The sequence below is a fragment of the Psammomys obesus genome, unplaced genomic scaffold (genome assembly GCF_907164565.1).
Source record: "Psammomys obesus unplaced genomic scaffold, mPsaObe1.curated_primary_1811, whole genome shotgun sequence".
Lineage (NCBI taxonomy): Eukaryota > Metazoa > Chordata > Mammalia > Rodentia > Muridae > Psammomys > Psammomys obesus.
The window spans coordinates 14,512,434-14,534,025 of record NW_026596244.1 but is presented as its reverse complement, the minus strand read 5'-3'; the positions used below and the strand labels follow the sequence as shown (position 1 = coordinate 14,534,025).

The 21,592-nt window shown below is 54.1% G+C and overlaps 1 protein-coding gene across 3 annotated transcripts in view; it reads left to right on the top strand.

The window, feature by feature from the left end:
• The window catches only part of Kirrel1 (kirre like nephrin family adhesion molecule 1), an 85,028-nt gene that overhangs the window by 56,071 nt on the left and 7,365 nt on the right, over window positions 1-21,592 (top strand). For all 3 annotated transcript variants that reach the window (XM_055596641.1, XM_055596640.1, XM_055596642.1), the window contains 9 exons: window positions 11,578-11,742; window positions 13,427-13,576; window positions 16,392-16,549; window positions 17,919-18,069; window positions 18,587-18,692; window positions 18,815-18,963; window positions 19,131-19,258; window positions 19,822-19,948; window positions 20,028-20,128. In XM_055596641.1, the coding sequence (XP_055452616.1) occupies window positions 11,578-11,742; window positions 13,427-13,576; window positions 16,392-16,549; window positions 17,919-18,069; window positions 18,587-18,692; window positions 18,815-18,963; window positions 19,131-19,258; window positions 19,822-19,948; window positions 20,028-20,128 (1,235 nt within the window). The remainder of the gene's footprint in view (window positions 1-11,577; window positions 11,743-13,426; window positions 13,577-16,391; window positions 16,550-17,918; window positions 18,070-18,586; window positions 18,693-18,814; window positions 18,964-19,130; window positions 19,259-19,821; window positions 19,949-20,027; window positions 20,129-21,592) is intronic.

The window sequence follows — 21,592 nt, the reverse complement described above, 5'->3', positions numbered from 1 at the left end:
CCTTCCTCCCCTCACTCCTTCCTTCCCTCCCTCCCTCCTTCCTCCCCTCCCTCCTTCCTTCCTCCCCTCCTCCTTCCTTCCTCCCCTCCCTCCTTCCTCCCCTTCCTCCTTCCTTCCCTCCCTTCTTCCCTCCTTCCTTCCTCCCCTCACTCCTTCCTTCCCTCCCTCCCTCCTTCCTTCCCTCCCTCCTTCCTTCCTTCCCTCCTTTCTTCCTTCCCTCCCTCCTTCCTTCCACAGCACGGAAGTGTTTAGAGAGTAGACACTAAGAAAGAGAAGGTGTTAAATGTTTAAAGATGCCTGATCTTGATTTCAGTTCTCTTATGTGCCCCGAACCTGGGCACTCCCAACTTTCCCCTTTCCTTACAGCTCCCCATCTTGGCTCATGTCATCCCCTTGTCTGAAATGCCCCCCCCCCAGCTCTCTGTCTGCTGAACTCCTCTTCTTGGAAGTGTAATGCCATCCTGACCAGCATATATGTATTTATTGAGTGTCCGCTGTGTGCCGGGCAGGGCTGTCTCTGTCCAATCCGTATGTCTACAGAAAGGGGCTCCAGCTCCAGCTAGTAGGCCTAACAAGATGAGCCTTGCTCTGGAGGAGGTAGTTATCCATTCCGTACACATCCGCTAAGAATTAATGCAGAGGGCACATCCACTGCACCCCCGCCCCAGCTCACGTCACCCCCACTGCTTATTTCCCACTGTCTGGCGTGACACTGGCCACACTGACTTTTCAGCCTTCCCTGGCTGTCACCTCATCCAGCTCCCCTGTAGGATGTGAGAGCGAGGACAACAACCTGCCAGTTCTCTAGCACGCCCATTCCAAGGCCTGGCCTCTAGGACACAGTAGCCAGGCTAGGCTATTTCTAGGAGCCTGGTGCATGCGCGTTCCACCTGCCCATGCCGTCTGCCTTCTGAGGACACGTTGTTCTCCCTTCTTGCCTCGCTGCTCAGGACAACTCCTGCCCCTCCCTCAATGTCCAGCACAGATGCTCAACAGTTGTTTAGAATTCTCCCATAGCCCCAGACCCTTTCCTCCATTCTCGCCTGTATGCTGTCGTGCCTGGATGGCAGGGGTGCTAGGGTGTGAGGGCGGATCTAGCAAGGTTGTCTTTGCATCCAGATTCCAGGACAATGCTTGGTAGATAGTAGGCACTCAATAAGCACTTGCTTTATGAATAAATGCATATTTAATTGAGATGATATTAATGACAATAACTGAATATACACTTACTGGGAATCCATGGTATGCAAGGCTAGTATTTTCAGAAGAGGAATAATATTTGTTATACTAAGCTGTTTTCTATCTTGTCCTCTGAACACAAACCCAGAACAAAATACAGAATGGACATGGGTCTAAGTTGAGGTGAAACTTGATTATGTTCAAGGCCCGACACCCTTGTGTTGAAGTCTTCTAGTTAGATTAGTTGCCATGGACTGAAGGTCTATCCTACACTTTATCTCGACTTCCCTCTTAGAGCGTTTTGACCTATTCTTTTCTTTTTAGATGCCACAATTCAGAATTCCTTTTCTTTAAATTTCAAATCTACTTCGATTGAACTATCATGGATTGATTATTTGATGGGTGTCTGTATATCTAAGGAAAAAAGAAACAAGCAGAAAACAGAGATCACAAATAAACCCAGAGTTCTCAGCACACTGGCGAGAGGTGGCCATCTTGCTTCATCATGGACACCTCTAGTCACGGCAGGACGCTGCCATACACTTTTAGAAAGTTTGCTGTGGTACTGGTGATAGCACAGGTCCGAAATCCCAACTTCCTGGGCTTGAAGCAGGCACTGAAAGTTCAAGGCTTCCCTGGGAAGCTGAGTGAGACCTTGTCTCCAAAGAGAGAGAAAAGAATTCAGAAGTTCTCCTGTAAATAGCGTGCTCTGCTCCCCGGGGCGACAGTGGTTGCTGTGTTCTGTGTCTTGTGCAGAAGTACCGTCAGGGAGTCCTGGGACACACCCAGGTTGTGGGCTCACACAGCGCACGTGGCCTCAACCTTCCAGAGCAGCTCAGGTGAAGAGCCAGAAGACTCCCCACTAAGACTCACGCCCTCCCATATCGGCCGACCCTGTCCAGAGACCCAGACGGTCCCTCTAAAATAGCAGTTTTCAAGCCATGGGCCACAACCACCAGAAAACACATGGTTCCAATGGTCTTAGGAACTGAGACACTGCTCAGGAGAAAAATTACAGTTTTGAAGTGGCAACAAAAATAAATTCATGTTGGAGGGTTCCTAAAATCCTCAGAAATACATGTTTTCCGATGGTCGTGACCAACAGGTTGAGAGCTGCTGCTGTAAAAGGTCTAGAGACACTTGCAAAGGGCATCTGTAATGATGGCTTGCAGATTCTAGGAGATGAATGTTTACCCTGGATCTGCTGGGAGGCAGGGTCAGGGAGTGGGGCATGTAATGAATCTCATTAAACTCAGAGGCAGGGAGTGTCAGCCTGAGGCGTGCATTTTCTTCTAGCTTTTTCAGTGCCCAGGAAAAGAAGAACTTACTGTTGTCTAGACCTTTCTGGGTCTCTGACTTGAGACTGTTTGACTCTAGAGGGTATTGCTAAAAGTTCCAGAGACTCTCCATGGAGGGACCTACCTAGCCTGCATTGCTTCTTGAGGATGGTTTTCAGGGCAGAACCATTACTTGGTGGCCTGTGTGCTGGAGGTGACAGCCTCCATGGAAGAGGGACCATGGGATAGAACCGGGAGAGTGTGTGTGTGCCGAGGCAGGGGCAGGAGGGCAGGAAACGAGGTATAACTGACTGGAGAGTGAGGCTTTGAGCCTCCTGCATACCCTTGTAGAAGGGTGCCAGCTTTGGACCCTGACAGACAGGGCCTTACTGAACTGCCTCAGATATGACCTGCCTCTCTCTCCCTCCTCTCCTTGAATATCCTCTCAAAAGGATCCAAATCGCTCCAAATCTCAAAAGTCTCACTCCTTTTCTTTGACCTAGAACATCAAAACCTTCAGATGAGAACGGGGTGGTGACCCATGGGATCTTCCTTCGTGCCTCTGTCTTCACCTTTGGCTCCCGTCTCTGCTCTTCTCCAGTTTCAGCCTCACAGCCTCTCTGCCACTGCCTCTGTCTCCTTTCTTCTCTCCGATAGTCTTCAGTGCTTTGTTCTGGAGACTCTCTCACATTGTTTAATCTGCCAGTTGTCCTTACTTGAGCGCCTTCCAATGTGGCTGTCCACCTCATCTCGCAGTTCTGTTAGCGTGGGGACGAGCACACACCAGCTCTAGAAAGAGGACTCAGTCACTGGGAGGCTAGCTCCTAAGCCACAGGGGATTTGGAGATTTTTCCCCTATGCCATGATTCCCACACCCTCTGTCTGTTTATTTCTTCAAAATAAAGGGGTTTGGGCTGGATTTTACCAGCGCCCTTTCCTTTTTTTTTTTCCCCTAGCAGATGGCCTCGGGGACCTGAGCTTTTTATTTCTGGATCCACCCCAGGGGCTCTGCATGTTCAGGGTTCTATTTCTGATTTATTTTTCTCCCTTGCCCTTTTCTGTCCTTGTGGGTTTTTTTTTCTTTTGTGACACAGTGTCGCTTCAGCTCAATTCTTCCTTTTTGACCTGATGTTAATTTTTTTTCCTCATTGTAGCCCAGGCTAGCCTCAGCTGTTATGTAGCTGATGCTGGCCTTGAGACCCTGGTTGTCCTTCCTCTATCTCCTGAATTCTAGGAGTGCAGACATGTACTCCGTACTAGCTTTTCTGTGGGAACAGAGCCCTGGCTTTCGTGTATCCCATCAAGCACTCTACCGACCAACTAACTGGCAGCCCTAGGTTTGGCATCCCAACTCCTGCCTTCTCTGTCTACCTGCCCCATTTCCTGTTTCTGTCTCTGTTCTAGCTCTCCCACTTTCTTCTTCTCCTGTCTCCCGTCTGAGCTAGGCCCTTGCTGCCTGCCTCCTCTCCCTTTCCTTGCCCACAGGAAAAATGGAAATTCAGGGATGGTTTTGTTTTTGTTTATGTTTTTGTTTGTAAGAGAAGCAGACACTGAGCCCTGCCACCTCCTTTCTGCGGCTGCCGCTCTTCCTGCTCCAGCCAGCCCCGCTTGGCTCACTATACCATTGTACTTTCTACAAAACATTGTCCTGGCCCCCTGCCAGGCCATATTTGCATAGAGCTGTCAGATCAGGTCTGGCCCAGGTACCTAGGGGCTGGAAGCCAAAATGGGACAGGTGGGACTGTTTCTAGCCACAGCTGCCAGCCCCTTTCATTTGAAGAGCAGTGGTCCTGTGAGTTGGCCCAGACTGGCAAATGGCCTCAGAGCCCCATGCTTGCCTCTTCCCTCTCCTCTACTGATTCACTGTTGGAAGGGATGCGTGGGACTTCCTCACTGAGGAAAACAAGGAATGCCTCTGCCTCCTAGTGGGGCACCCCATCTGGGTCTTCTCTGCCACTGTCCTGTTGTCACAACCACACAGCTGTCCCCTGCACTCTGCTGGGCAGGAAACATGTGCATAGGCCACTCCTACAGTCAAAAGGTGAGTGGGCGTGTCCTCAAGGCTTGGCTAAGCCTTAGGCAAATGGGGTTGGGGGTCTGTGATAGACGGTTAGAACCTCTGTCAAGAGGCTCCTACAGCCAAATTACCCAGCTCTTCCTGTTACACCTGAAGAAGATCCGCCAAGAGCCACAGCTCTCCAGCATGGGGTCCATGGTTGTCTGCCTCTCCCTGGCAGAAGTGCATGGAGCCTGCCCCTCACCCCCTCCTGCCCTTATACTTCAGGGCTCTCTTCCTGTCCTTTTGGGACAGTGATATGGTTCAGATCCATAAACCTTCTTTCCCATCAGAGTAAATACAGCCGGCCTCTGTAGTCTGCTCCAGTGCATGGAAACAGGCCAGGCTGTGGCCATTTGCAAAATCCCATCTGGTGCCTGGAAAAGGTTCCCTTTGGCTGTTGTCTCTGCCCCCAGTTTTGGAGATGGACATTGGTGTTCTGTGGCCACACGGCTCATGGTGAAGGAGAGGAACCTGGAAGGAGGAAGGTGGAAGGGGGCCTTTGAAGCTCCTGAGTTTTTGCACTCGGAGGGTGAGGTGAGGCGGGGGCCTCTGGGGGCAGAATGGTAGAGGTTGCGGCAGTCTTGAGTGTTTGGACATGAGGCTGGGGTGTGGTCTGTTATTTGTGCTCAAGTGGTGAGCACAGTGGTCTACACATAGCACCTGTCTATAAGTTCTCTGACTGCCAAGTGAAGCCTTCGTCTGTCAGAGGAGGAAGCCATGGCTCAAGGCACTCACTTCATCTTAGCATCTTAGGGTGCAGGGCAGAGCTCAGCACAGAGCAGAAGCAGCAGCCCCAGGTTCTTCCTTCCCGCTCAGCTGAGTTGACACAGAGCCCCTTTCCTAGGACTTCCAGTCTGAGTCTGCCTCAGGGTGTCCGACCGGGCTTTCTGCTCTTTTCCATTATCTGTCCTCACTCTGACCTGCCTCAGCCTTGTCTATGACCTTCCTCCTTCTTCCTCAGAAGTACAGATCTTTCTCTTCACCTTCGTTCTTCGCTGGCCCATCCCAGCAAAGACTTGAAAATCCTCTTTTCTTAGGGAATCCACCATGAAAGGCTCTGTGGTGCTTGGACTGAGTGAATGACTGGGGTGGGGAAGGAAGTCCAGTCAGGATGAGGAGAGGGAAAGCAGGAGAGGGAGGGATAGTAGAGTGGAGAGATTTAGTTCCATCTGAGAGCTGTCAGTGTGAATCAAAGGCTTTTCCTTTGAACAGCAGCTGCCCGGAGTGGTGAAGCTCAGGGGCTGCTTCGGCCCAGGGGTTCATTACTGCTCTTTGATAAATCCAGGGAGACAGGCTCAGCCTCCACATCCCTCTCTCCGGATGCTTCGCTCCCTGGCTTCCACGTGCCTGGCCCCACTCTCTCTCCTGGTTCTGCCAGGCTTTGGGAACATGGCCACCAGGGCGCACGTGCTCCAGAGTGTGGAGCAGACTGGTGCCTGTGGGCACAGACAGATGTGTGCTCATAGACAAGGGTACAGAGGGGGAGGTCATGTGGGCAGGAGCGCAAACACGGGCGCTTGCTCCTTTCTGTGCATGACCAGAAGAAGTTTATCCCTGTGAGAAGTTGCAAACGTGTCCGTTGGATTGTGGGTCTAGGGGCCAGTTCCCACTTCTCCATCAAAAAATCGCGTTTGAGGGCCAGGGATGTAGTTCAATGGTAGAGCTTTGCCTAGCATGCATGAGTACTTGAGTTCAATGGCCACAACAAAAAAGAGATTTGACCTCTTTGTCCTTGCTAGGCTCAGCAGAAAAGGAGACTAGAAATTTGTTCATAAGCAAAGACTGGCCTGGCCCTTAGTGCTGTAATTATAATGGAGGAAGGAGCTAAAGGACAGCCCCAGGTCATGAGGAAGGGGAAATAGCGACCTAGATGAAAGGATAGCATCAAGAGGGTGTGTGGAGGCCGGGGGATCAGTGTCTGGCCTAGGAGGTCCCCAGAAGACAGCAGCCAAGGGAAGCCAGGTCTCTTGCTGGCTTGCTTTGTCCCAACTTTAACATTTGTGTGGCAGAGGGAAGCTTCTTGGCGTGGATTCTTACCAGAGCAGGAACTGCCCCAGCGTCCTTGGGCTTGGGTGTCCTGGAGCTTGGTAAAGCAGCACCAGTGGGTCTGGGAACAGCAGCTAGTCATTTTCGGCCATTGCTGGCTTAAAGACTGCTATTTTGTTTGTCACTGAAAGTCCCTGGGCTTGGGAGAGATGCTCTGGAACACTCGCTGTTCCCTTCCTGTGTTTACATCAGGCTTCTCCTGTGCTGACAGTAGCCAGGCAAGCACCGCAGGCTAAGCCCAGCCCTGAGAACCCCTGTCCATCCAGAGGGAACACAGTGGAGACGGCCATCTAAGCACGCAGGCAGAGGTCAGAAAGGACAGGGCTGAACTTAAGGCTGCTGGACGCTCTTCCTCAGACCTAAACCCAAATCCTCTGCAGGACTGGATCTTCCTAGAGTGTGACAGGAGTGTGAAAGGAGACTCTCAGTCTCCTTTCTTTAAAATGCAGTGACAACCACCGCCGTGCAGCAGGTTGTAAGGCTAGGGACGGCGTCCGGAAGATGTCAGTGTGGCACACGATCAGCACCTTATAGTTGGAGGTGTTTGTTAGTATGGAGCATTGCTGGGACTGAACGAACAACAACAAAAAAAGGTAAAGCAAAGCCTGTGTTCTCAGAGGCTCCCGGGAGAGCAGGGAGACATGTGAGTGATTTTAATCCTCCGCAGGTTGGGCTGTGCACTCTACCCAGAAGCTCAGACGACACTGCGAGAGAGTGAGGAGCCTTCTGAGTGAGGCTCTTGTGTCTAGAGGGCGGGGCAAGGCCTGATGGTTAACTCGGAAGGAAGGGGGTCTGGGACGAGGCCCCGGGGTGTGCTGGGTGGACTCACACCCTCTTTAGAGCATTGTGTGGGGCTCGGCAGGTTCCACGAGGCCTCTCCTTCCCTCACCTCCCCGGCTCTGCTGTTCTTCCTCACCTCCCCAGCCCTGCTGTACCCCGTTCTTCCTCACCTCCCCAGCTCTGCTGTATCCCCGTTCACTGCAGCTGAAGTCCTCCTGAAGTCCCTGTAGGTGGGAGACAAATGGTTGCTCAGACAGTGGGCGCTGACTAGGCGCCGCCTTCTGAAGAAGAGGCTGGGCTGAGCTTCCCTCTGTGGCTGCCCTCCGGCCCCCTCTCTCCCTTGGCCCCTTTATGAATCCACAAACATCTTTGTCTTAAGGGCCCTTCCTTCCTGGTTCCGTGGCTCCTCGCCTCTGTGGATGTCTGGTTTTGGCTGTTTCTCAGTGCTTGTCTCAGGACTTCTGTTAATGTCCCCTCAAGTGTGTCTGTCTGTCTGTCCCTGTCTGTCTGTGTGTGCGTGCGTGTGTGTGTGTGTGTGTGTGTGTGTGTGTGTGTGTTGCTCTCTGCTCATTGCGGCTGCTTCCCCTCATCTATAGGGAGTTTGAAGATTGGGAGGTAGCAGAGTGGGCGTTCACCCCCAAACACCAGGGGAGCGTGATGCTGTTGATTGCGTCTAGCAGGAGCTGGTCTGTGCTCACCTGTGTGTGAGGCCCTCTGCTTCTCTCTCTGCATTGCTGCGCTGGGTTCTGTTCTTGGACGTGGAGCCCGGCACACAGATGGAGCTGTGGTTCCCCCCCCAGCTCCTCGCAGGCTGTGCCGCTCAGCCAGAAGCTCCGGCCCAGGACCTCGGAGGAGTGCTGAGCCGCTCACCAGGCCACATGCTCTAGGGCACTGACATGCACCTTCGGGACACCTCTGCCCTCCGCGCCCACAAGCTCCCCCTCAGCAGCAGCGGCGGCTCTCCAGACTATGCGCTTATCCTTCCCAGCTCTGCCCCACGTTCCTCAGAGTGCCTTCTCTCGGGAGAGAGCCCTGTCCGAGCCACATCCTGCCTGTGTCGGTCTCACTTGGATGGTGCCTGGGCACACGGGGGAGCAGTGTCCTGCCTTTTTCCTGAGGAAGTTTCATGAGGTTGGACTTGGGTGTTTGCTTCTGAAATGCCATACACTAACAGACTTACTTAGAACACACTCATGTGCCTGGCAGCTAGGCCCTGTGCCAAGCGATGTGTCTTAGGGCTGAGAGTGACACAGTCCAGACTCAAAAAGTCGCCCCTCGGCTACGCTGAGACAGATGACTGGGCAGCGTGGTCCGTGGTTCTTTTTACGGCAGGAAGAGAAGTCCATAGAGGGGCTGCTGTAATCTGAGCCTCGGAAGGCATCCCAGGAGAGGAGGCTCCTCCCCTCCTCCAAAGAAGGAGAGAGCGGTAGTGACAGGGGCCTGTGCCGGGATGTGAGAAGTGACCTTTGCCCAGCTTATAAGGAGTCTGGAGAACTTAGACTAGACTCAGCATTTTCCTAGGTGTGAGTTCACTTTCCCTCACCTCCTGTCTTGGCTGCAGGCATTGTTTCCCCTCTGCTGCTCTGGCTGCAGGGCTATTTGGGGGTGTGGAGTGCTGCTCTTGACTTTGGTACAGAAAGTGGTCTTTCCACTGATTCAAATTCCGAGACCCCTCGTGCCCTTCCTCACTGGACTCTGCTGGTCATTGCTTCCATTCTGTTTTTAGATTAAATTACTTCCATGAAGGCAAAGATCAAAATCAGCAGAAAAGCAGACACCACCCTTCTGTATCTCTTTCTTAGGTTCCCGGAAGTCTCTCTAATGTGTACCCCTAGTTCTCTAACTGCTCAGGGGTAAAAAAAAAAAAAAAATGGTCACAGCTATTTAGTAGGTGCGTGCAAAGAACAGTGATGGGCCTGCACCCACCTCACCACATTTGGGCTCACAGAAGCACAGGAGGTAGCCACACCGTCCCCTGTAAGAAAATGCAGCTTGCGGGGTAACTTGGCCAGGGCCCCTAGTCAGGAAGAGTTGCGGGGGACCGTGGAAGCCTCAGTCTTCCCCTGAGCTGATTCTCCTAGCCTCTGAGCAGAAAGGGTCTTCCAGCAGTCTAGTCCAGACCTACCAACTTACAGTGAGCAGATAGAGGACCGGATAACCTGGGGCCAGGGCTGCTCACCCCAGCAAGGTCCGTGTCCTGTGATTCCAGGCACAGCCCACCGACATCCTGCTGCAGGGCCTTGACCTCTCATTGCCAGTAAACGTGCGGCCTGCTGCCCACTGTCCTCTGGAGATGCCAGCAATAGACCATCATCCAGGCTTCATGTAGAACAGCTGTGGCGGGTTTCAACCCGGACTGACCCAAGTTCACAGACTGTCCTGCTCACTCAGGCTGGAGGAGCCTCGAGGAAGAGAACCAGGAGTACAGACTTTGTAGCAAATAGCTGCGCTGCTTATGAATAAATTTGAATAATAATGAGTACAAATGCATGAATTAATAACACTGGCTGTTCACCTGACCAATCCTTCCTCCAGGAGCTCAGCATCTGCCATCCTTTTCTCTGGAGCCAGGGATGAGCCTTGTCTTTTTCTTCTTTAAGAGATGGGATGGGGAATCAGGTCTGCAGAGTTGGGAAGCCACACACACACATACACACACTCACAGAGAGAAAGAGAGAGAGAGAGAGAGGCCTTTTTCTAACTTCCTGGCCCCCTGCAGGTCCAAAGAGATGCATTGTCACATTTAACCAAGGGCAAAGCGTGCTTCCTGTGTGTAGTCTGACCACCAGACTCCAGGAGATCCAGGAAGAAGAGAGAGGTTCCATTCTGGTGGAACAGACAGGGCAAACACTTCCACCAACAACTTGCCTTCTACCTCCCAATGACAAAATCACAGGAATAATCCCTGATGGCGTTGGCCAGGAGTCCTGTAGATAGAGCTGTCACAGCAAGGCTGGGGTGGGGTGATCTGTGCTTACTGGGGCAGGGGCTTTCCTGAAAGGAGAACGTGGGAGCACCTTTGGAAAGACGAGATAAATGGGACTGGAGAAGAGAAAGGAGTGGGTTGTGGGTGGGCTAGGGTCTCAGGGTGGGGTGTTGCTCAGTGGTGGGGTGCCCTGGGTTTGATCCTGGAGTAGGAAGTGGCAGAGGCCCTACACTGGATGAAGGGAGGGGTGGCTAGGGAGAGGGGTTGGAAGGAGTTGGATTATAGGGTTGGGGACTCTGAAGACTCAGTGAGCTAGAGGGAAAGGTAAGCAAGGAATCTAAGCTTTGAAGAGAGTTTATTTTGATTGCCTGGTGTGACCTATTGGAGTCAAAGAAGCCTCCAGCTTAACCCTTTGCTGGCCACTCATCAGTTCCTCTCCCTCCCTATAGCCTAGAGCAGGAAGCTAATGCCCACATCACACATCACCCAGGGCGCAGTGGGCAGCCCTGCCCCTCCACCAGGGCCAGGCAGAGATGAAGCAAGAGAGAAGAAATCCGCAATCCAATTCCCTACTCCATTTAGGCTCCACAATTAAAGGCAATTACTCAGCAGCTCCCTAATCAAATGTTCCCAGCCAAGCTGCCAGCCAGGCAGCCATGTGTAGCTGCTGGAGCCAGGGGAGAACAGAACAGAGTCCACACCGTCTCAGCTCCCATGACACAGGAGAACGTATGCACACAGCTATGTCAGTGTGCACACCCCTGTGCCCCAGCCCCTGGGTCAAGGGTGAACACACGAACGGGGCCGGTGTCCCCAGGTGTGTCCAAGGCCATCTGGCTTTGTGTATGCCTCTGAATCGTCTGCGTCCCGAGTGCACATGCTGACGTCTGTCAGCCCGCAGTGCCTGGGGAGAGAGGGGCTGTAGCATAATGTTCACCTTTGCTGGGAGTGCCACCCACGAGTGTCCAAGAGGAGGCGGCAGAGGCTAGAACCGCCTAAGAGCTGGGCAGCAAGAGCTTGACCTCTAACCCTAGCTCAGGGGGTGGTCCTTGGGTCAGTGCTGCTCCCTGGACTTCAGTGTTCAAAACTGAGTCAGGCCTGATCCAAAGACCTTCAGGTAGTGACAGGCCGTCTCTGTGATTGCTGAGCCCTCCAGAGTAGACCTATACCTGGGGCCCTGAAAGGGAGGCTGCCCTAAAGCAGCGTGTGGCACCGGTGGGGAAGCGTGGCGCTGGAGCGCGGGATAGGAGTGGAATCCTCTGAGGGCCCTTGATGGAGCCCCGCTTTCTCCTCTTCTTGCCTCCTGCCAGCTTTGGCCCTGCCTGGGACCCAGACCCGCTTCAGCCAGGAGCCATCGGATCAGACGGTGGTGGCTGGGCAGCGGGCTGTCCTCCACTGTGAGCTCCTCAACTACTCGGGGATTGTACAATGGACCAAGGACGGGCTGGCTCTGGGCATGGGCCAGGGCCTGAAAGGTGAGTGGCGGGCAGGACAGTGCTTCTGTTAGAGTGAAGGCCGTCCTGGGCAAGGCCTTGAGTCTGATCGCCCGTGCAGGAGGGGAGGAAGGGGTCCCTGTGTGTTCTCAGCCTCCAGCCTCCAGAAATCTTTCCCCGCTCTCAGCCTAGATTCCTGGGATTCACCGCCATCCTTCCCTGTGTCCTGTTCTTCACTCCTGAGCCCTGTCACTTTTACCTTGCAACTCTCGCTCTCCTCAGATTGCGGATTGGCTCAAGAAAGGCAGCCTGGGAGATCAAGAGAAGCAGATCTCCACACGGAGAACTTTAGACAGACTCAGGGAACAGGATGGGGTGCTGTAGGCAGGTCGGGCAGGAGGCACTGGGCTAGCAAAGCCTCTGCATCCCACGTAGGTGGCGCACCTGGGCCGTCTGCCCTTCCTTTTCTAATTTTTGAAATTATAATATAATTACAGCATTTCTGCCCTCCCTGTCTACCCTTTGAGTGCTTCATGCTTTTCTCTGGCCCCTATGTAAACAGTCATGTCTGCTTAGAGGCCGTCAGCCTAAGTACATGTTTAATAATTCCATAAGCACCGGCTATATGCAGCCACTGCTGAAAAACCTAAAGATGCAGTCAGAGCCCAAAACACCAGCCCAGAGCAAGCGCAGAGACCCTCAGAGCACTCCTTGGCAGAGAGTAGAGCCGAGCGAGGCACCCGGCTCTCGCTACCCCCGGCTTGCCCACTGGATGAGTAGAGGAGCACCACTTTGCTTTGCTCTCGTTGCCTTGATTTGCTGATTTGTAGAGCAGGTTTAACAGTCACAGCCTGTCTGTCTCACAAGTGCACCCTTGGCTTGTGTCTCGTGGCAGCATGTGCTTCGTGAGTGTATGTTGTTGGAGGGGGGGCTGTAATGCTCGGTAATGGTGGGAGTGGCTGGGAACTTCTGGACTTACTATTCTTGCAGGTGGTAAGATTATTGGCTATGGGTCCAGGCTGAGGAAACCTGCATGGCACAGTCTATAACGGAAAGATGGATTTGATGGATCTATTGTTAATGAGAGAGAAAATGAGAAAGATTGAGGTTAATAGATACGCTGTCAGAGGCATCCATGGCCTCAGAGAGAGGGGACATGGGAGGGAGATGGGCGGGGTCTGGGAGCCTGTGAGAAAGGCACACTGGACACAGAGACCCACTCTGTGTCTTTGAAAAGAGGTAGAAATTCATCTGGGTTCTCCTTTGGGAAGCCAGCAAACCTTGCTCATTCTCCTTTCATGGTGAGTGGGGACAAGGCCTTGTGAGCCACACAGACTGCCCAGGAAGTAGACGCCTGCCTCTACCATGCCCCCTCCCCTCTCCATCTCCTCAATGGTTGCTTCTTCTTCCTTTGCTGTGTCAGGAGAGACACTTACCAGCAAACAGCTCTGGAGATTTCATCTGCTGCTCTCGTTCTCTCCCTCCCTTCTTCCCTCATCATTCCCTCCTGCTTTATCGCCCCAGCACCAGGGAGTCTGTGTCTGATATTCCCAGTCTCACCTGCCAGCAGTGCCCAGGAGAGAGAGCCACGGGAGGAGAGCTGGCCTGGAACAGATGCGGGTCTGCTTTGGGGAGGGTCTAAGAGGTGATGAGTCCTGCGTAGAGGACAGGTGGTCCAAGCCCGAGACTGGGTCTGACTCTAGTCTTCCCCTTTCTGTCCCTGCAGCCTGGCCACGGTACCGGGTCGTGGGCTCTGCGGATGCCGGGCAGTACAACCTGGAAATCACAGATGCCGAGCTCTCTGATGACGCCTCCTACGAGTGCCAGGCCACCGAGGCTGCCCTGCGCTCCCGGAGGGCCAAACTCACCGTGCTCAGTAATGGCACCCAAGCTGTTTCTCCCCTTCTCCAGTTCCTCTTCAGTGTCCCAACCTTTTCCTCTGCTCGCCTTTCCCCCTACTGTCTCTGCTCTCTCTTTGACTCTCTCAACAATTCCTTACATGAACTTCTTCAAAGACTAAGTTCTTGAGAATAGAAAGATGGCTCAGTGGTTAGATGCATCTGCTATCCTTGCAGAAGATCTGGGTTCAGTACCTGACACCAACATCCGATGGCTTACAAGCAACTCCGGCTCTAGGTGGAAGAAAGCTTCCAATGCCTTCTGGCTCGCTCGTAATATGCTACATACATAGGCAAACAGGTGCATGCACACACACACACACACACACACACACACACAATGTAAATTATACTTTTTAAATAACTAAAAGCAAGTTCCAGGACAGCCAGGGCTACACAGAGAAACCCGTCTCAAAAAACCAACCAAACAAAGAAACCAAAGCTGAAAGCAGGTAACCGAGTAGGAGGCTGTGCTATGCCAGCCTCTACTGGGTATTGTGGTGTCTGTGAGTTTGCTGTCCTTTGCTCTGACCTCTGCCCAGATCACACCAAGAGCCCAGGCCTTCCTTGTGAGACACAGCTGTTAAGACAGGGCTCCCTGCCCCAAGAAGCCCTGAGACCGCACCCACACCTTTCCTGGTTTAGTTGCAGTCAGGTTTCTTTAGGGAGCTTTCCTTGCTCTTCTCCAACCCTCCGCTCTCCCTGAGCCCCACACCTTTTTCCCCTCAGCCCAGCCCACCTGGCTGCTCCTTCCCTCTGTGTGTGTGTTTCTCTCTTGTTAGATGGTCCCTGGAACATCATGGAGTCTGGGGTGGGGGTGGGGGGCAGAGCTAGAAGAAACAAGCCTGGGGGCTGGGCCCAGGAGTGAGCCTGTTGCAGCTAGAGTGGCCTGAGGCCTTGTCTCTGGGGACAGTAGATGCAGCAGGGCAAACCTTGGCCATCTGAATGATGGAGGACTGTCCTCCACACAGAACAAAAGGGAAGGCAGCAGCTGGCCCATCTTCAGGCCTGCGGATCCCCACAGCTCGGTGCTCTCACTGCTTCTGTCTATGTCATGCTTTCTCCTCGGCTTGGGCCCTTCCACCCGGAGCCTCTCTTCCCTCTTTAATTGACTCTGTCCCTTTCTCTTTCCTCTTCTATCCACAACCCTGCCCCCATTGCCGAGTTGTGTGTACCAGGGAACAGAGAAGAGGAGGAAGGGCGAGGACTGAGAGAACAGCTAGCGGGGCAGAGGCCCCGGGACACAGCACATCACACGTAGGCTGACCACACGTAGCCTCCGTGAGGGGACTTCACTAGGTCTCCAGTGGAGAAACAGACTCAGTGCCTGTAGGCGCTCCACCAAGACCACGTGACCACGGAGGAGGGCACCAGCATTTGAAGGGCATCGATCTAAATTCCAGCCCTTCTCCACTCTGCCTCTCCACGTGTACAAATTGAACAGACAGCTGTGTCAGCAACGGCACCTCCAGCACGGAGACCTTCATTTCACCCACACCAGGGACGGCCCCGTCTGCCGTCAGCTCTGTGAACCTCCCACGTCTCTCTCAAGGGTCCTCTCAAGAAGTTTCCTCTCTGTCTCCCTTGTCTTGTCTTTCTCAGAAAGAAGAGAGCAGAACTCCATGCTCCTTTCTGGCTGTTGAAGATCTAGTAGACTGGATTATAATCAAAATCCTTTCTGCCTTTATCCCATCAATGGCCCATTCGGCCAGTAGGCCTGTGGGCTTGCTGTTCTCCACGTTGATAAACACAGCTGGTGTGAGAGTTAATAGGAAGAAATAGAGAAATACAGTGTCACAGACCTCCAATCCCTGCACTTGGCAAGTGAAGGCAGGAGACTCATGAATTCAGTGCCAGCCTAGACCACATAGTGAGACTCTATCTTAAAATAAGTAAGCGAATAACTAAGTATTCTATTTATTTATTTTAAAAAGAACCCATCCACGGCGAACTTAAGGCCCTTGGTCTTGGAGAGCACAGGATCTGCTCACCTTAACACTTAGAGGCCTTCTACCATGTGGTCATGGTAGAAAAGGCACCTTAGGCACAAGGATAGGTATAGCCAACTCAGGTCCTGAAGGATGTGACAAAGGCCTGGTTCAGCTTTAGGCAATGAAGACTCTTTTGCAATCAGCAATAGTGACCACTGGGCAGACTACAGTCAGAGCAGGGGAACCTCTGGCGGTCACGTGATGCTTGCTGCACCCAGGACTTGACCAGGGTAGTAACAGCAGCTCTGAGAGAGGGCATGCCTGGTGGAGGAAACAGCAGGAACAGAGTGAGTTGGTGAGCGTCTGCAGGGTGTGGCTCAAGGACCCTGAAACGGAGGCCGGGGGTGGAATCAATGCCATAGGCCCTAGTGGCCTCTGGGGCATTTGAGCAGGAGACCAGCACAGCACAGTCCTGCTTGCTATGGGGAAAGCAACCTGTGGGCCATGCCAGGCAGAGGAGCAGGGCTGTGGGGTAGATGTAAGGAGTCCCGAGGAGGAGATACCCTTCCTTCCCAGGGTACGATCTGTATGCAAGACCTTGAGCTAGTCCCCCACTCTGGAGCGAGTACCCTGAGTCCAGTCCCGGGCAATAAAAGCTGCTGGGAGAGGGCACGGGCAAACTGAGAGAGCTTGCCTGCTCAGGCCTATGGGTGAAGCCTCCAGTGAGCACTGGGTGTGGTGACGTGAGCTGGAGGACGGTGGCATTGCCCGGCCAAGAGGGACACATGCAGGTGGAAGGACACCCCCATCGGGGCACAGTTGGCTGCACCCCGAGCTGATTTTGTTCTCCTCTTCCCCCCAGTTCCTCCAGAGGACACAAGGATTGACGGGGCCCCCGTGATTCTGCTGCAGGCAGGCACCCCCCACAACCTCACGTGCCGAGCCTTTAACGCCAAGCCTGCTGCCACCATCGTTTGGTTCCGGGATGGGAGCCAGCAGGAGGGGGCCGTGGCCAGCACAGTGAGTACCCGCCTGCCCCTCTTAGACCCAGCTCCGTGTTCCCTCTCCTTCCCCAAAGGGGCCTGCGTGAAGACTGATAGATAGGTGGACTTCCGGGTTCGCTTTGCCGTTCCCTAAGAATTTCCTGTGTGCTGGGTGCTGTGCCTGGTAAACACTCTCCCTTCAACCTCGGAAGAGCCCCATAAAGTAGGTGTCACCTCCAACTTCCAAAGGAGGAAGTTAATGGTCAGTGCCTGGCGTTCTGTGCCCGAAGCTGACTGCACCTCTTCCCTCAGCACAGCCTAAGGCTGCAGCAGCTGGGGTCGTGAGCACATTCTCGGATGGGGACGGTATGATAGGATACGTCACTTACCCGGAATCACACAACAAGGAATCAGATCTTGTACTTGAGGGACACTGCCAGCTGTGGCCAGCGTGTCTGTGCACCCTCCCTGCCCTGGGTACCACAAGAGACACTTCCCAGTGGGGAGAGAATGTGTGGAGAGGCTGGATTCTGGCTTTAGCCCTTAGTGGCCTCCATGGCCTCAGGCAAATCTCTTCCTTCTGGCCTCTGTGCCGCCATTTGATAAATGACCATTTGACCCCAGTGGGGCCTGACTTCTTCACCATCAAAAGCTGTGACTTTTCTGCTGGGGCTGGGGGTCAGGGATGGGGGGACACTACAGGTTTTAAAACATCTTGGCAGGCAAACAAGTTGGTTTGTTGATACCGTTTGTCATCTGCTCCTCTCCTTTGCTTGTTCACTCAAGACTGTTGTGCTTCAGAATATCACTGTGTTGTGCATGGGTTGGGTGCATGGCTGTGTGAATGAGAGGCCTCGTTCTTGTTCATGGTGTGGTGTCCCCAGGTAGGTGACAATATAGGAAACAGCTTGGGGTGTCGCTGAGCCAGTGAGTGTGTGAGCTGTGGAGTCGTCCCTGCACTCATTAGAGCCACCACTGAAGCACAGATGCTTAGGGCCCAATGTAAGACAGTCTGTTAGTGGTGCAAGTTCCGGCAGGAGAGAGGCCTAAGGTCTGGGCTGGCCAGGAAGAAGAACTTAGAGAGTTCCAGGATGAAAGCTCAGGACAGAGAAAGCTGCATGACAAAGGGTGAGTGCTCATGCACCTACAGGCGTTGGTATAGGAGGCCAGCGCTAGACATCACAGTAAGATCGCCAGGCTCTTGTAAGAGGTAATAATGAGGGAAGCTGTGGTGGAGGAGGAAGTTGCCTGTCTCTCTGAGTTTTCTGAGATGCAGAAAGCTTTTTAAAGTTGCCACAAATTCAGTGAAGCTGTCACAGGCGGAGCTGCTCCGCCATCCTTCCGCTGCTTTCTCTGAGAGCAGAGCAGTAGGCTTTTAGCCCTGACTCTGCCTTCTCCGTCCCCAGGAACTGCTGAAGGACGGTAAGCGGGAGACTACGATTAGCCAGCTGCTCATTCACCCCACGGACCTAGACATCGGGCGGGTGTTCACCTGCCGCAGCACGAACGAGGCCGTCCCCAATGGCAAGGAGACGTCCATCGAGCTGGATGTGCACCGTGAGTGTTGTCCGTGAAGTGGGCACAGAGCGCGGGCAGCTCTAGAGGCACAGAAGGATCCCCGAGGCCCAGCACCAATGCTCCCCTCACTCCCCGCCGCCATGGTCAATAGCGGTTGGCAGATGAGCACTGAGTGTAGTGTTTTGTCTCCTTGTTGGAGTGGTGAGCATTACAGAATCTACAGCACAGGAGCATCTAACAGGGCTGTGCTTTCCTCACATTCCTCCTCAGGGATGCCGGCACCCTAGTGTGTCACAGTAAGCTAAGCTAGCCCACACTGCCACCTAGTGGCCGGATTGGTCATTACAGCCACTGGATAATTTGTTCCTTCACTGTCAATCTTGGCCTGAGCCTCCTCCAGAAAAAAACTGTGTAGAAAAGGTGAGGGGGTAGCTGACCTTTTGTAAACTTGAATTCTCACTTCACATCCAAGTGTTAGGAATATATGTGTTATGAGGGGAAAGAGAGGGGCTCGGGGAACAGAGGAGACCCTGACTTCCTGTCCCCTGCCTTGCAGACCCCCCTACAGTGACTCTGTCCATTGACCCCCAGACGGTGCAGGAGGGCGAGCGCGTTGTCTTCACGTGCCAGGCTACAGCCAACCCGGAGATCCTGGGCTACAGGTGAAAGGGTCGGGATCTGGGAGCGCTGTGCAACTGAGAAGTGACGAGGCCCGTGAGTGGGGGAGGGGCTGCCGGAGAGGCCAGCGTCCCTGACCTCCATCTGTGCCACCTCACCCTTCTAGGTGGGCCAAAGGGGGGTTCTTGATTGAGGACGCCCACGAGAGTCGCTACGAGACGAATGTTGACTACTCCTTCTTCACGGAGCCGGTGTCTTGTGAGGTTCACAACAGAGTGGGGAGCACCAACGTCAGCACTCTGGTGAACGTTCACTGTGAGTGGCCACGCGGGCAGAGGCAGGCGCAGAGCGCAGGCCCAGGGGTCCTTGGGCACAGGGGAGGGAAGCTCTGGTAGCCTGGGAGAGGGGAGTGACCGTGGGAGATGGGGTGGGGCAAGATGGAGAGGGCGAGCCCGAGACTCCAACCACCCTCCCTCCTTCAGTTGCCCCCCGGATTGTAGTGGACCCGAAGCCTACAACCACAGACATTGGATCCGATGTGACCCTCACCTGTGTCTGGGTCGGGAACCCCCCCCTCACCCTCACCTGGACCAAGAAGGACTCAAACATGGTAAACCTCTCCCTGCCTGCTCTGCGTGCTGGGAGGAGGGGCCACGACCTCGAGGTGTGGTGAAGACGATGGGCTCAGGGCTGTTTATTCAGATCAAAACTGGAACATGCTTCGGGGCTTGGGATCTGGGAGAGGAGAGCATGCCTGTGGCCAGCCGTACCCCTTCTTTGGACTTTGCAGAGAACTCGGGGTGTTCAGTGTGTTTGTGGCGCACAGAGAGGTAGGAAGCTGGCAATGAAGTTGAAGCACTGGACAGTCTGGGCCAGAATTGTAAGGGGAATTTCAAAATAAAGCCACCTTACCTGGCTTGGTACTAGAAGATGGGAACAGACCATCAGAAAGGGTGGTCGCCATCGTTAATCTGCCCTTGTACAGCGGTGCCTTGCTGCCAGCCTGCATAGAGTCGGGGGGGTAGATCAGCCAGACTCGGGAGCCCATTTGCCTTCTAGGAATTCACTGTGGCCCTTCATGCTTTCTCTCCCATGCCTCCAAATGCGGGGCCCTCACCGACCTAGGGGCCCAGGCTTCCTGGCTCCCCACCCGAGGCTAATCTCTCTGCCCAGGTCCTGAGTAACAGCAATCAGCTGTTGCTGAAGTCAGTGACCCAGGCAGATGCTGGCACCTACACCTGCCGGGCCATCGTGCCTCGGATCGGAGTGGCTGAGCGCGAGGTTCCGCTTTATGTGAATGGTGAGTGCCCTTGGTGGGAGGCCAGCACCGAGGCTGCCGCCGGCCTGACACTGGCCTGACCACGTCTTCCTGCTTCCAGGACCCCCGATCATCTCCAGCGAGGCGGTGCAGTTTGCCGTGAGAGGGGATGGCGGCAAGGTGGAGTGCTTCATCGGCAGTACCCCGCCTCCAGACCGGATCGTGAGTGCTGGGCTGGCTGTGCCTCCTCAGGTTCCCCGCCCTTTCTGGTCCTGTACTCCTCTGCCTTTTCATGCCTTCTGTATCCTTTGACCTGTTCCCTTACTTGTGTAATGCTGAACAGATTAGTGGTTTGAGCCTCAGTTTCCCCTCTGTGTCATAAATTTATGTGACAGTCATGACCGCAGCAGTTATGAGCCTATCAGAGGGCCAGGCAGTGTGGCCTGTGCCTTTAATTGCAGCAGGTAGATCTCTGAGTTCAAGGCCGGCCTGGTCTACAAAGTGAGTTCCAGGACAGCCAGGGCTACACAGAGAAGCCCTAGTGGAGCTCCTCGGAGTCAGGTGATGCAGGCCCCCTCTCTCCTAGTGAAGTGCCTTCCTCCCTTCCTTCATCTTCTCCTGGGCTGCTCCCTCCCAGGCTTTTCTCTGTGCCTCCCTTTCCCTCTTCTGCCTGCCTGCCACTCCTCCCTCCCCACCAGCTCTCCCTCCCATCTGTCCCACTCTCCTCTTTTTTTTTTTTTTTTTTTCCCTGTCTTCCTCCCACTAGCCCCAACCATTCCTCATTCCTTTCTCTTCTCCCCTGTACCATAAAGAGCGGATTCCTCCTGTGGCCACTAACCATCAAAACCCTCATCACATTTAATGACCATTTGGCTAACTCCAGGGCTGCCCAGGGATCCTTCATTACCACAGCTGCCTGGGCAGAAGACGGTTTGGCTCCCAGGAGGCTTGCCTCATAGCGCTGGGATGGCTGATCCCTGGAAAGGAGCCAGCGTTCAGCTGCTCCTCTTCCTCAGCCTCCCCTACGCCAGAGAACACACGGGACTGCCTCAGCAGGGAGGCCAGGGACGGGAGGCCTGGGGAGATTCCTCTTGCTCCCCTCCCCGCTCACAATGAAGAGCAGGCCTACGCATCCAGAGAGCCAGGAGGGGATGGGTCTAGGCGGGGGTGCAGCTATAGGCTAGACCAGCGTGCGGTCGGCATCCCCGGGCTGAGCACTGCCATTGCAGAGCTGAAATGCCGTTTCAGGCCTAGAGAGGGAAAAGGGGTACTCTGGGGAAACTGAGCCCCGGGGTCTCGGGCCCCAGTCCAGACTGCCCTGCCACAACCAGGATCCAAATATTGGCTCATGAGCATATCTGTTACCTAAACCTCCAGATAAATCCAGTAGTATCCACTCTGCGGAAGCTGTGACTTCTGGAGCAGCTCAGTGACAAAGATTTACAGTAGTTGCTGTGGTGGCTGTGTAGTTGTTGGTGTGGTGGCTGTGTGGTAGTTGGTGTGGTGGCTGGTGTGGTAGTTGGTGTGGTGGCTGTGTGGTAGTTGGTGTGGTGGCTGGTGTGGTAGTTGGTGTGGTGGCTGTGTGGTAGTCGGTGTGGTGGCTGTGTAGCAGTCGGTGTGGTGGCTGTGTGGTAGTTGGTGTGGTGGCTGTGTAGCAGTCGGTGTGGTGGCTGTGTGGTAGTTGGT